Consider the following 14,057-nt stretch of genomic DNA (forward strand, 5'->3'; position numbering starts at 1 on the left):
AGCCTCCCGGGCTGTGCCGCCCTCCACGCTTTCCTGCCTCTTGTCTGTTGTCGCAATGCGACCGTCAGCTCCTGGGGGGAGGGCTGTGGGCTCCGGGGCCCTTTGCAGGTGGCTGGCCCCAGGGCAGGTGCTCCCAGACAGCCAGCCGCTGATGTGGGCAGAGCCGCGGAACTGGGCTGGGGGAACGGGGGCATGAGAACTGGGCAGAAGACGTGGCTTCACCGGGCCTCTGACAGCTACGAGGACCCTGGGGCGGGGGCGGGGGACTGGTGGGGACCCGGAGCCTCACCTTGCAGCAGGCACAGTACTTCCAGCAGAGCAGCAGCAGCAGCGCCAGGAGCAGCAGGAGGAAGATGAGCAGCGGGATGAGCCACCAGAAGGAGCCGGGAGGGCAGTCTAGGGGGAGGAGGAAGGTGGTGCTCATCCCTGGGCGCGGTCTGACGGGCCCCCCACCTCCGGCGGCCGGGCGCCAGCTCACCCTTCTTCCTGTGCACCAGGACGGTGCTGTTGGGCCCGGGCGTGCCGTCGCCCTCCACGGTGTAGCTGTAGTTACAGTCGTCCTCCTCGTCCCGGAAGGAGCAGTGCTCCACCACCTCCTCCGCTGCACCACAGGCAGTCAGCAGGCGCCCCTCGCCCCCCAGGGCCCGCCCCCACCTGGGGCCCACCCCCAGGGGTCCTGCCCCCCAGGGCCCACCCCCCAGGGCCAGAGGCATCCCCTGGGGAAGAACACAAGTCCCCTGCACAGGTCTGGTATCCTGACCAGGAGCATCAGAGTCTGCAAATCTGTGCCCCACCTCCCCATCCTGAGCCTCACCTGGGAGCTGGGCTTCTGGGAAATGTGTCTGACCCAGAGGAGAGGACATTGTGGACCCGCATGGCCTGGTACGTGTCCCTGCTGTGTTCACACCCCTGCCCAGGCCGGTGCCCCCGTCCCAGACTCTTTGGTCCCTAACCAGCTCTGCCCGTGGCCCGGGTCTATGTGCCTCCTGCCCGGATTCCGTGACCCCTCCCAGATCTGGAACCCTCATCTCGACTGCGCAGCCTCAGCTTCAGTTTAATATATATATTTTCATTGCTTTCAGAGAAGAAGGGAGAGGGACAGATAGAAACGTCAATGATGAGAGAGAATCATTGATTGGCCGCCTCCTGCAAGCCCTCCACTGGGGATCGAGCTCGCAACCAGGGCATGTGCCCTTGACCGGAATCGAACCTGGGACCTTTCAAGTCCACAGGCGGACGCTCTATCCACTGAGCCAAACTGGCTAGGGCTGTGCAGCCTCAATTTAGATTACGAGGCCTCTGCCCAGCTCTGTACCCCTGTCCAGATCAGTGACACCTCCTACCCCACTGAATGCCCCTGGCCTAGGCTCTCGGCACCCCCGATCCTCCGCCCCTGCCCCTTACCATTCTTAAGCTCATCCACCATCTTGACCTTGAAGCCGCACTCCTCGCACGTGCGGCCCTTCTTCTCACCCGTGCCCCAGGCCTGGCACTGCACGCAGGAGCGCAGGTCCTCGCAGAGGCCCAGACGGACCTGGATGGGAGAGGAGGGCAGGCGAACACTGTGCTGGGCAGGCCTCTGCCAGGCCCACTCCGCCAACCTCGCACCCGCGTCCGGCTCCTACAGCACCAGGCTCAGCCCCTCCTGCCCACCCTGCCCTGTGCCCAGGGTCCCCGTGCCCACAGCCCAGCAATCCCGGCCTCACCGCCGAGTAGTTGATCTCGCAGATGGTGTCCGTGTAGAGGGACTGCTGGCTGCAGTGACACCGGCCACACTCGCAGTGGCCACGCCCATTGCAGATGCCCTGAGGCAAGAGGAGGCACCAGTGAGCCAGCTGCACCCCATCCCTGCCTGAGAGGGTGGGTGGTCCTGACCGGATCCCACTCTGCCGCCCCGCACTGCCTGCCCCATGCCCAGGCCTACCCCATTGCTGTCGATGCAGGTGGCATTGCTGAGGGGGCAGTCACAGCTCAAGCCTGTCCAGCCAGGCTCACACTCACACCGGCCCATGGAGCAGCGTCCCCGGTCTGCAGGGAGGGGGCGGGGGAGGGGGGAAGAGCCCATTCACACCTGCAGTCCTGGTTGCCCACCTGCCGGGGAGGACCTGTGGGAGCTGAGCTCAGGGGTAGAGCCATCTCTTCCTCACTTTCTTCAAAAATCTTCCCTCCATCTGTTCCCCTCCATCCCACCTTCTACTCTCCACTCTGCAGAGTGACCATCCCAAAACAAATCCAATCGTGTGGCTCCCCTGTTTAAGAACCTCTATTGAGTCTTGGCCAATGCAATAAGGTAAGAAAAGGAAATAAAACTTATCAGTATTGGGAAGTAAGAAATAAAACTGTCATTACTTCCAAGTATCAGGAACCTGTCACAAAATATCAAGAAAAATGTACAGATAAATTATTAGATCTCATTAGTGAGTTTAGCAAGGTGCCTGGATACAAGGTTAACATACAAATAGCTAGAAAATGAAAACAAAACCTCCAGTGCCTCTCTTTTGCCTTTAGGACAAAGTCCAACGGCCTTCCACTAGAATAAAGGTTGACTGACTATGGCCTGTAGGCCAGCCCACCTCACTACCTGTTTTTGAGAGTTTCGTTGGAGCACAGCCACGCTCATTTGACGCATTGTTCACAGCTCTTTCTGCTTCAGCAGCAGAGATGGGTCATTGTGACAGAGACCATGCGGCTCACGAAGCTGAAAACATTTATTGTCTGACCCTTTATCTAATTAATTAATTAATTAAATATATTTTATTGATTTTTTTACAGAGAGAAAGGGAGAGGAATAGAGAGTTAGAAACATCGATGAGAGAGAAACATCAATCAGCTGCCTCCTGCACACCTCCCACTGGGGATGTGCCCGCAACCAAGGTACATGCCCTTGACCGGAATCGAACCTGGGACCTTTCAGTCCGCAGGCCGACGCTCTATCCACTGAGCCAAACCAGTTAGGGCTTGTCTGACTCTTTAAGAAAAGGTTTGGCCCAGTGGCATGGCTCAGTAGCTGAGCATTGACCTATGAACCAGGAGGTCACAGTTCAACTCCCGGTCAAGGCACATGCCCAGGTTGCGGGCTCGATCCCCAGTGTGGGATGTGCAGGAGGCAGCCGATCAGTGATTCTCTCTCATCATTGATGTTTCTCTCTCTCCCTCTTCTTCTCCCTTCCTCTCTGAAATCAATAAAAGTATATATTTAGAAAATGTATATGTATATAAAGTAAAAAAGCAAGCAAGCATTTGGACTAGCCTAGACCTGGGCCCACCTTGCGCTCTGGCCTTGCCTCCTTCCCCACAGCGCCCGCCTCCCCTCCTGGCTCCCAGCTCTGCCTTCCTCCAGATGCACTAGGCTCCCGCTGCGTTCCTCTGAGCACACTCTGGGATGGGCGGAGGGAGAAGAGAGATGGGGCAACAGCAAGAATGGACGAAAGGGTAGGAAAGCAGGGGCTCCACCCTCAGTGGCAAGTATACAGTTGGGGCTTAATAAGAATGTGACGAGTTGCCAAAGCCGGTTTGGCTCAGTGGATAGAGTGTCGGCCTGCGGACTGAAGGGTCCCGGGTTCGATTCTGGTCAAGGGCATGTACCTTGGTTGCGGGCACATCCCCAGTAGGGAGTGTGCAGGAGGCAGCTGATCGATGTTTCTCTCTCATCGATGTTTCTAACTCTCTATCCCTCTCCCTTCCTCTCTGTAAAAAATCAATAAAATATATTAAAAAAAAAAAAAAGACTGTGACGAGTGGATTTTCATTCACCCTCCTCCGTGGAACCATCCAGTCCTTCCACGTGGCACCTATCTGGGTTCTGCGACCCCGCCCGGCTGGGAAGCGTGGGCCAGGCTATGTGCCCGCGGCCTTGGCCACGGCGTGAGGCCCTGTGGGGCTGCGGAGGCTGCGGAACTGCAGGCGTGCCCACTAGAAATGTAGCGTCTCCTGAGAGAGGCGCGGTCGCCAGGCTGTATCCCAGTAACGACGAGGGTTGAGCTGGGCGATGCCCACCCTGAGAGGGGAGAGTGGAGACAGGAGGTGGGCAGGGCCTGGAGGACCTCAGGGAAATGGGGGTCTTAAGCACAAGGGGAACGTCGCACTGGCCTTGGGCATCAAGTTCGCAGAGGGCACAGAGGTCCAGGTTGGTGCTGGCCTTGGGGGGAGGAGGCACTCAGGGAGTCCGGAGGAGGGCTGGGTCTGAACTTGGGATTCTGCCTCAGCCTGGCTCTCCCAACCTGTCGTGATGGGGGAGCGGCAGGGCAGGGCAGGGGCTGGCACCGGGGCCCCCGCACTGGCCCCCGCGGCTGCTGAGCTCACCGTTGCAGAGGAAGCCGGAGGTGCGCGGGCACTGGAAGTTGTCGAACTCGCAGAACTGGCCCTCGTAGCGGCCTTCGCCGTAGCACACGCAGCGCCCGCACTGGCACTCGCCGCGCCCCGAGCACGGCTTGTCCTCCCCCTCCCGCAGGCAGGGCTGGATGTCACTCAGCGAGCCCGTGGAGCAGCTGCAGGTCTTGCCACTCCTGAGGGAGGAGCCAGTCACTTCCCACAGCCTGGGGCCAGGCTGGGCCTTTCACCGGCCCATTTCACAGATGAGAAAACTGAGGCTCTGAGAGGGCCGACAGCAGTGGCTGCACTGACTCAAACCTCGGCCTCCTGGGTCCCTTCCTAACGAAAGACTTGTTCAACGCACCCTTCCTTTAGGAGCTCCTTTCTGACTGGGTAATACGTGTGTGCGGTTCAAAATACAAAAGGTATGAAGTGAACAGTCTCCCTCCCAGGCCTGTCCCAGGCCCCAGCCCCGACGGCCCGTTGTCCTGATTCTTGCACGTCTTTCCAGCTGCGTCCTGTAGGTCTAAGTAGCTCAAAGTGCTTTGAACGGGACGCACCTAACAACGGGTGCCCTCTCCTCCTCAGGCATATACGGGGCCCCAGGGGGAGGCCCGCTGGCATGCTGGGCACTGCACTCACCAGCCCTCGCTGCACACACAGTGTCCGCACATGAAGTCTCCGTTGCCGCTGCACTGGGGGGAGCCCACCTCTTTTTGCTGGAATGAGAACGTGTGGGGTGTACGGGAGGGGGGCAGGGCCACTGGACACTCCTGCTGCCTCTGTCCCTCAGGGCGCCCTCGGGGGGACGTGGCCGCAGGGCGCAGGGCTTGGGGCGGCTGGCTCCGCTGCTCCCTCCCGCCCCGGGCACGGCCGTACCAGCTCGCAGGCGCACGGGTCGCAGATGATGCCCACGTCCATCCGGAGGCCGTCGGAGAAGGAAGGCTTCAGGTGGATGTTGCCCTTCCTGTCGTGTTCTGGCAGCTGGCACACGTGCGTCCCGTCCACGTCCTCGATGGCCCGAAGCTGAACTTGGTAGGTGCCCTGCAGGGACCTTGCTGTCAGCCAAGGCAGGCCCGTGGGCCTCAAGCTTCAGGATGTGCCTGGATCCTGGCACCCAGCTCCCTGCCTGCTCGCCCTCGGGGCTGAAACTGGCTCGCTCTGGGCACAGTCACGTGACACCAGCAGGGACCCTCCTCGTCTGGCCCGTTCGCTGTCTGAGCAACCCTCTGAGCTCCGTGCAGGCGGACCCCGCTGTGCCGAGGTCACAGACAAGCCGAGGGAGGTGCCCAGCTCATCCGAGGGGCTGACCCGGTGCCTTCGAACCCAGGCCTGTCTGACTCCGGAGGCCGCGTCCTTGACCCCCTCGCAGGGGCTGTGCCCGCCCTCCCTGCCCCGGGGCCCCATGAAAACGTACCACTTCTCCTCGCCGGATGTGAAAGGACCCAGTCTCCGTCTTCTGGAACATCTTGGAGGTGACCTCGGTCCGCAGGCCGCGGGGGCTGTCCAGGGCCCGGATGTCCAGGTTGGAGTGAATGCGCTAAAGGGGGGCCAGGGATCAGGGGCCTGGGGGAGCCTGGGCTCACCCCTGGGGCCTGGCTGTGCTCTTCCCGTGTGGGGACTGGGGTGGCATCAGGGTGGCAGGGCTCAGGTGGACTCCCCGGGGACCCTGCCTCACTGGCCTGTCCTATTTCTCCACCCTGTTCCCCAGCCCCAGACTGCCCACTCAGCCTCCCCCAGCCCTGCCCGGAGGGACCGGCCTCGGGCGGGCGCCGCGCCTCACGTTGAAGGCCTCCTGCAGCAGCTCCACGATGTTGGACGAGTCCTCCTGCAGCACGCCCAGCGAGGACACGGGGAAGTACCGGTGCAGCTTCTGCGGAGAGAAAGCCAGGCCCCGGCTCAGTGACAGCTGCTGCATCCAGGCAACAGCTCAGGGTTATCCCCGCTTTGCAGAGGGATCGCTGAGGCCTGAACTCTGCTGCCACATTCAGAGTCAGACCTCTTAGCCCCACCTGCCTGGGGAGGATGGGCACAGGGCCTCCCTGTCCCACCAGGGCACACCACGGAGGTGCTGGCTGGTTGGGGCGGGAGTAAGGGATGAAGGGAGGGAGGAGAGACGGAGAGAGAGGAGAGATGTCTGAGAAGATCCATGGACCCCCACCCACCCCTTTCTCGGCCGGTGAGGCCCAGGCCACCCCCCACCCCCCACACACACCTCATAGTAGCTGTAGGAGTAGTTGGTGACGGCGAAGATGGGGATAATGTTGTGTTTGGCCAGCAGGCGCACCAGGGTGGGCACCGACGGGTAGTCCTGGGTCTTGTACTGCGTGTAGGTGCCTGTGGCATCCAGGTGGCACTCCTCGTCATTTCGGTTCATGATGCCAGCCAGCACGTTGGCACCGTCGGCCTCATAGTGGAAGGCGGACTCGGTGGAGAACACCAGCAGGTGGGTGCTGTCGGGGCGCCAGCCGATGTCCCTCTGGGAGAGCAAGGAGGGCAGTCATTGCGCTGTCGTGTGTGACAGTGAAAGTGGGTCCCCATGGGGGGCCCAGCGAGGCCACGGCACGAACAGCATGCCGTCGTCATGAATGAGTGACGACATGGAAGACAGAAACCAGTGACGGGGCAGGACATGGGTGTGGGTCTGTGCACACCATGGGCGCCATGGCCATCCGACTCCCCCAAGGTCTTAGTCACCCTCCAGAACGTTTTAACTGCATAGGAACATGTGCCCCATGCAACATTAATGAAAAGGCCGGTTCCAAGAGGTCCAGCAGCGGACGGCACTTGGTTAGAGGATAGATGGGATGATTGTGGAGACGATTACAGAAGAGAAAATGCGCCAAGTGAGAAGAAGCAAGTTTCAGAGTGAACAGCACACCGATTCCAATCATAGGAAACAAGGAAAAGGGAGCAAGCTTTGCTGGTGGGACACCCGTGGCTGCCGTCTGACCATGGAGACGTCATGGGCTATTTCTGTTCTTTGCTTTCCAAGCTGTCTATTAAATGGGTATATTATTCTCAAAATGGGAAAAAGTTGACGTGCACATAAAATCAAGTGCCTTCCTCAGCGGCCCAGCACTGTTGGAGACTGGGAGACTGGCATTAGGGAGGAGATTGGGTGGGAGGCTGGCATCAGGGCACGGAAGGTTCCAGAGATCCGGGACTCATGTCTGCCTCGCCGGCCAATGCTCAGGGCGAGGGGCTGTGGCTCCCGGCACATCTAAAGCCGCACGGTAATGGAGGGCCACCCAGAGCGTCGGGACGTGGGGCCTCCGCCTGGCATCGGGCGGGCCAGTGGGCAGCCGGTGCCCCGGTAGAGAAGCGCCGCCCCTCCCAGGCCGGCAGCCCCTCCCGGCGCACCGTGCACACGGCCGTCTGCAGGATGGCGTCGAAGCCGCCCTCGGGGGCGTCCAGGTTGCCCGAGATGCGCTCCTGCTGCAGCTTCCTCCGGAACTCAGTCACGTCGTCCGTGAGGCTGATGACGTTCTTGAAGGAGAAGGGGGCGTCGCTGTTGGGCCAGGGCTCCTTCAGCCTGGGCAGCGGGGGAGGGAGAGTCAGGGGCCAAGACCCGCACACGCCCCCGCCCCCGCCGTCCTCTCTGGGAGGCCGCCCCCTCGGCTCGTTTCGGGCAACAGCCAGGACTCCTGCCCCTCGGTCACTCACTTCTCCGGCCGCATGTCCGTCTGAGGGACGCTGACTTTGTCCACAAACTTGCCAAATCCAATAGTGTAGTCGCTGGTGAGCCGGCTCAGGACCCGGGCTGGGCATCAACAGGGAAAAGAGAGGGCAGCTGAGCCCCAGCGCCCCCACATCAACATGGGGGTCCGGGGCTGGCTTGGGAAGAAGAGGTGACCTCTGTGGACACACAGTTATGCTCCCAGGAGCCCTTGTCCCTATTCACAGACAAGGGCCGTGGGACTCGGGTCCCAGAGTCCTGCACGGGGCCGGCTGGAGAAGGCGGCCTTCTCTGAAGTCCCAGACCCTGGGGACGCTCCCCTGAGAATGTGGGGAGTTCTGGGGGCAGGGGTTAATGTCCTGTCCTTCCTTGTGGGGTGGGGGCAGCTGTCCTGAGCCCTGGCCGCTGAGCAGGTGCCCAGCCAGCCAGGTGAGGCACCTGCCCCCCGCCCCGCCCCTCTGTCCTCCATGCTGGCCCGGCCGTACCCAGGTGCTCCCCCATCTGCTTGAGGTTGTCCAGATCGTCGGACATGGAGTTGGAGAAGTCCATGAGGATGTACAGGTCCACGGGGCTCTCCAGCGGCTCGAACACCTCCAGCTCGAAGAGCCGCTCCTCGCCGGGCCGCAGGAGGACCTGCAGCGCCTGGGGGGACACCTGGCTGCGACGCAAGGTGGTGTCGATCTGGGTCTCCTGTGACGGGGGTGGGGGGACGACGACAGAGGGGGTCACTCCAGATAGCCGATGGGGAGCCTCTCTGCCCAGCCGGGGACAGTGAACCCCATACACAGCCGCCTTGAGCATGGCGGTCCCCGCTCCCTGGCCCCCGCCCGGGCACCTCTGTGATCTCGAAGCTGCTCTCCATGACCACCACGCTCTCCAGCCGGCAGCCCGCGGCCAGCAGCTCCGCCTGGGTGTTGCAGCGCCGGTCCTTGAACTCCTGGCCGGAAGGAGATGGGTCAGGGGGTGCAGTGCCTGCCCCTGGATTTGTTCCCTTGGAGTTCCCTGACCTTGCCTGTCTCCCAACCCGCCCGGCAGGGGCAGGACGCTGGGCTGCGCGTGTGGCCAGTGTGGACTTGGCCGAGGGGGTGGAGGGGGCCAGGAGGGCACCGGGTTGGCCGGCGGCAGCTCACCTGGTCGGTGCAGTAGGCGCAGTCCTTGTCCACACGGATGCACTCGGTGCAGCTCTTCACCTGGGCCTTCCTGCAGCGGTTGGCTGGGTGGGGACCGGGCAGACCACTGAGCTGGACCCCGAGACCAGGCCATCCCCACCTGCACCCGCACTGGAGAGGCGGGGTCTCTCCCCAGTTCACAGAGGAAACGGAGGCGGCAGCGGCTGCGCGGTCTGCCCCAGGGAGTACAGCTAGACATGGGGCTCGCGCCTGGAACTTGTCAGACAGAGGTGCTGGCCCATTTGCTGGGGGGACACCCTGGCTCTCCCTCACCTGCTCTGGTGCCTGCTAAGGCCGGACTCACAGTAGGCTGTTAGCAAATGAAGGAGCTAAAACTCCTGGGATTCCCTTTGGTTCTATTCAGTTAAAACCACAGTAAAGACCTACTATGTGCACCCAGTGTGCCCAGTGGGTGGTGTCCTGGGCCCCAGGCTATGGCCTGTTGTCACTGTTGAACCATGGATCTGGCCAGGAGCAGTGGAAGCCCTGACCTGCAGCAGCTGCCAATCCCTGTGGTGTAAATATTGCCCCCGGTCCACTTCACCCTATCAACATGGCCACCACCCGCAGGCCAGATTTCAGATTTCACGGGAGGAGGGGCTGCAGCCATGGGTAGGAGGGGCTGGCAGGGGCACAGCAGGTGATGAGTCACTGGTCTCTCCTCCGGATTCGAGGCCTCAGCACATCCTGCCAGAGCCTCCATTCCCTGAGTGGGCATCTTCTCTCTCTCCCAGACCAAGGCTCCCCTACTCTCTTCCCTCCCCGCCCTCCTCCCCTCCCCTCCCCGCCTCCCCTTGTTCTCGAGCCACACGGCTCACGGCTCCCCAGCCCCCACCATGGGCCATGGGCCATTTGTTGAATGGCCGAGTGGGTATCTGGGCCAGATACCCCTTGAGAGGCCCCGTGTGAGGGTGTGTCAGGAAGGGGTGCCCTCACCAAGAGGGGTGCCACAGGGGCGTGCGAGACTCACCCATGTCCCCGGGGACGCTGACGCTCAGCAGGGCTGCCAGCAGCAGCCTGGTCCATGGGCTGGGCCGCGGCCCCGCCATCCTCTTCCTCCTGCGCGACAGCAGCAGTTCATAGCGGCGTCCTGGGTCCCCAGCACAGGCCAGGCCTCCCATTCCCACCGCTCAGGGTGGAAACCGGGGCCCCACCCTCTTGCCTTTGGGGGCTCTGGGCCCTCGAGGGCAGGGCTGCTTCTGACTCTGCCTTTCAGACCCCAGTGGGCCTGGGTCAGGCTGGGCAGGGACAGGGTCCCCCAACAGGGCCACCTCTCCCTTCCTGCCCCTCTCCGCCCTGGCCCCCTTCCCTCTGTGGGGGTGGGGCAGCCAGGAGGAGAGGGGTCCCTCCCGATATCTGGGGCCTCGGAGAGGAGGAAGGGCTCCCTGCCCTCAGCTGGGCTCCGTGAAGGCTGCCCCCATCACAGGTGGGGTTCCCTGCCCCACACCCACCTCTGCCTGCCCCCATCACAGGTGGGGTTCCCTGCCCCACACCCACCTCTGCCTGCCCCCATCACAGGTGGGGTTCCCTGCCCCACACCCACCTCTGCCTGCCCCCATCACAGGTGGGGTTCCCTGCCCCACACCCACCTCTGCCTGCCCCCATCACAGGTGGCGTTCCCTGCCCCACACCCATCTCTGCCTGCCCCCATCACAGGTGGGGTTCCCTGCCCCACACCCACCTCTGCCTGCCCCCATCACAGGTGGGGTTCCCTGCCCCACACCCATCTCTGCCTGCCCCCATCACAGGTGGGGTTCCCTGCCCCACACCCATCTCTGCCTGCCCCCATCACAGGTGGGGTTCCCTGCCCCACACCCACCTCTGCCTGCCCCGCAGTTGAGTTGCGAGGCCTCTGAGTAGTCCACCCTTTCACAAGTTCACCTGCAGGTAGAGCGCAGCCCCGCCTGCCCCCCAGTATATACACACACACTGTGCCAGCCACCCAGGAGCCTCATCTGCCTTGGTTCAGTATTAAACCATCTCAACGCATCAGCGGCCTCCAGGGCAGGCACAGAGCTGCCTCGGGAAGGGAAAGGGCTGGCCGGCGCCCAGGCCTGCAGAGCCGGGTGGACGTGGCCTGGCCTCAGGGCCTCCTCCCCGGCGGGAGCTCGGCCAGTTAGACAGAGCAGCATCCTGATACCCCAAGGTTGTGGTTAGACTCCCCGGTCAGGCACATACAAGAAGCAGCCAATGAATGCATCCACAGGTGGGACAACCAAGCCATCTCTCGAGCTCTCTCCTTCCCTCCTCTTCCTCTAAAATCAGTCAATAAAAACCAGCCTGGCCTCTCTAGGGCCGGTCCCCAGGGACTTAGGCCACCCATGCCCATTGGCCCCCACTCCTCCGGTCCTTTCTGTCCTGGGCTCGCGGGCAGGGGCCGGCTCTGGAGGGCTGAGGCGCCCACAGTGCTGGGCAGGCCCGGGGGGTGGGGTGGGGGGTGGGGGGGTGGGGGGATGAGGAATGGGAGGCAGGCATTGCCTTTCTCCCTCCAAGGCATGTGGCCCCAGGAGGCCCCCAGCAGCTCCAACACCCCAGGGGCAGAGCCAGTCGGCTCCTTGAGGGAAATGACTTTCCTGCAGCCTCGGGGTGTAGGCACCACACCCACATGACACACAGTACAGGCTGCGGCTCGGGGTTCCCTGGGGCACCATTACACATGCAGGTGCGGGTGCTGGAGGGCCCAGCAGGCTCTCACCCTCCCGTGCCCACGGCTGGGCGCATGGCGGCAGGAGCGCAGCACTGCAGGTGCCTGGCTGCTCTTTAACAGGCACAGGGACCCAGTGGGGTGCTGCAGCACCCCACTTCCCAGATGAGGAGACAAGACACAGGTCGCTGGGCTGCCCCACCCCGCAGCCAGCAGTGGGGGAGCCTGGATGGGACCCCCATTTGACCTCCGTATTGTCCTCTGAGGCTGTAACATGGGGTTAGGAGGCTAGTCATGCACTCGAGTGTTTTGACTCAACTTGTGTTCATAAAGTTTTAAAAATAGTTGTCAACATGAAAAACAATGGGGTGTCACATAAAGGTTAGGGTGGTGGGCTTATCAGAGGGTGTGGCTACGGCGGGCTGGGCGGGGCCCTCTCCAGGCCCCCCTGACCCCCCCCATGGACCAGCCAGGTCCTGAGAATATGCAACTGCCACCCTGATGGGGGTCACCCTGCAGCACACCCAGACCGTCCGCACAGAGGACATGTGCATGGACACACGCCGTGACCCAAAGGGGCCGAGGCTCAGAGCTCTCCCACACCCCCCTCCTCCCACCCATGGGGCCACTCGGCCCATGAGCACTGCCCACCACGGCGCCGCCCCTCCCACTTCCCCATTTCCTGGCCCCGCAGCGGAAATCGGGGTCAAGGAGACAGGCACCCCTTTCCTGCTTCCCAAATGCCCCTCTCCCCCCTCCGCCCCCAGGATGGAGGCCTCAGCCCTCACTGCCAGCTCTGTGGGAGGCAGCCACAACTGTGCCGCTGGTGTCCAGGCCTCGGGCTCAGGGTGTGGCAAAGCCACCAGGCAGGAGTAGGGCCGAGCAGGTGGGACAGGGGCTGCATCAGAGGAGGTCATGGGTGGGCACAGCCCCAGGGCTGCTGTGTGAGGTCTAGGCACTTCCTGGAGGAGGTGTCCCGAGCCGCTTTGTGGGGAGGGCGGGCATGTGCTTGGCCAAGAGGAGAGTCAGGGACCCCCCCCCGCCCCAGGCCCTGCCCAGCCCAGCAGCGAGGGCCTTGGCCTCTGCGTGGCTGTTCCTTCCCGCTTCGCAAACCCCGGAGGAGCCCAGCCGGGGAGGCTGCTGCGCTTTGCCCATGTCTCCTGCACACCCACCCGCCACCCAGGCCCCTCTCCCTGCACCTTCCTCTAGGCAGAGGTCTGATGGCCAAGCGCGTCCTCCCCTGCGCCCCCCCCCCCCCGTGCCTCTGCCCCCAGGGCAACCTGGCAGGCTTGGCACTTGCCCTGTGCAGCATGGGCAGAGGGGGCCAGCGCCGGCCAGACTCCAGGAAGGGGAACTGGGAAACAAAAGCCAGCCAGCACTCCCAACCCACTCCCCTGCACCCGGCCCAGGCTCCGGGGGTACCCCCTTCTCCTGTCCGGGTCTCAGAACGGCAGAGCCCTGTCGGCCAGGGGACCTGGAGGGGCGGGCGGGGTGCCTCCCGGCGACCCCTGACTGCCCTCCCGCCCTGGGCCCCTGCCCCTGCCCCTGCCTCTGCCCGGCGGGGGGCTGCACCTACCTGGGCGCAGATTCGCGCCCTCCCCGCGCTGGGCTCCTGGGCGGCTGGGCGGCTGGGCGGCTGGGGCAGGCGCTCGGGAGCTGGACGGCCGGAGGGCGGGCTGCGTGGGGGCGGGAGGCAGGGCGGGGAGGGACCGCCTTATGAGGCGGCGGCAGGTAGGAAGGAGGCGCTGGTGAGTCAGGCAGGGCGCATTCCTGCACGCGGCGCACACCTGTCGGGGCAGGAGCCGGGGCGCAGCCGGGCCCGCCCCTCCGGAAAAGACTGCGGCTCCCGAGGCTCAGACCCAGCTACCGGACCGAGGGCGGCGTGGACAGGGGAGGAGCCACCCCTGCTCGCTCCAGTCCTGCCCGGGGCGGGCGCAGCGCCTCTCCACCCCTCGGGGCTCCAGACTAGGTGGCCGAGCTGCCCTGTGCTAGGGGCGGCCTCTTAGCCCCGTGCCCGGAGGGCTGTCGTCCGTCCAGACCCTGGAGGGGGGAGCCTCCGCACCGCCCGACGGCTATGAGCGGGCACCACCTCCCCCTCCTGTGCCAGCGCAGGGGTGGGCCAGAAACTGCCCCAAGCCAGGTCTGCCATTCACTAGGTTCTCCCCCCGCTGTCCCCCGCCCGCCCAGCCCCCACACGTGTCCAGAGGGCGATCAGCTAGGACCGAGGGCCCTCAGGCAAACCACTCAAACCTCC

At 63.5% G+C, this 14,057-nt stretch overlaps 1 protein-coding gene across 2 annotated transcripts in view; it reads right to left on the reverse strand.

Annotated features, from left to right (window-relative positions):
- The window catches only part of ITGB4 (integrin subunit beta 4), a 28,069-nt gene extending 14,416 nt beyond the window's left edge, over nucleotides 1-13,653 (reverse strand). Inside the window, exons 1-18 of one of the 2 annotated variants that reach the window (XM_079797418.1) lie at nucleotides 13,380-13,653; nucleotides 10,130-10,218; nucleotides 9,121-9,203; nucleotides 8,826-8,927; nucleotides 8,476-8,680; nucleotides 7,978-8,074; nucleotides 7,675-7,846; nucleotides 6,527-6,790; nucleotides 6,095-6,184; nucleotides 5,729-5,851; nucleotides 5,191-5,355; nucleotides 4,954-5,030; nucleotides 4,303-4,505; nucleotides 1,925-2,028; nucleotides 1,707-1,805; nucleotides 1,405-1,534; nucleotides 479-601; nucleotides 290-396 (exon numbers count right to left, since the gene is read on the reverse strand). In XM_079797418.1, coding sequence (XP_079653544.1) covers nucleotides 290-396; nucleotides 479-601; nucleotides 1,405-1,534; nucleotides 1,707-1,805; nucleotides 1,925-2,028; nucleotides 4,303-4,505; nucleotides 4,954-5,030; nucleotides 5,191-5,355; nucleotides 5,729-5,851; nucleotides 6,095-6,184; nucleotides 6,527-6,790; nucleotides 7,675-7,846; nucleotides 7,978-8,074; nucleotides 8,476-8,680; nucleotides 8,826-8,927; nucleotides 9,121-9,203; nucleotides 10,130-10,208 — 2,223 coding nt within the window. In that variant the 5' untranslated portion in view covers nucleotides 10,209-10,218; nucleotides 13,380-13,653. The remainder of the gene's footprint in view (nucleotides 1-289; nucleotides 397-478; nucleotides 602-1,404; nucleotides 1,535-1,706; nucleotides 1,806-1,924; nucleotides 2,029-4,302; nucleotides 4,506-4,953; nucleotides 5,031-5,190; nucleotides 5,356-5,728; nucleotides 5,852-6,094; nucleotides 6,185-6,526; nucleotides 6,791-7,674; nucleotides 7,847-7,977; nucleotides 8,075-8,475; nucleotides 8,681-8,825; nucleotides 8,928-9,120; nucleotides 9,204-10,129; nucleotides 10,219-13,379) is intronic. The other variant, XM_079797419.1, reaches the window with a different exon arrangement.
- Between the last annotated feature and the right edge of the window lie 404 nt (nucleotides 13,654-14,057).

The sequence above is a fragment of the Cnephaeus nilssonii genome (assembly GCF_951640355.1).
Source record: "Cnephaeus nilssonii genome assembly, chromosome: 19".
Lineage (NCBI taxonomy): Eukaryota > Metazoa > Chordata > Mammalia > Chiroptera > Vespertilionidae > Cnephaeus > Cnephaeus nilssonii.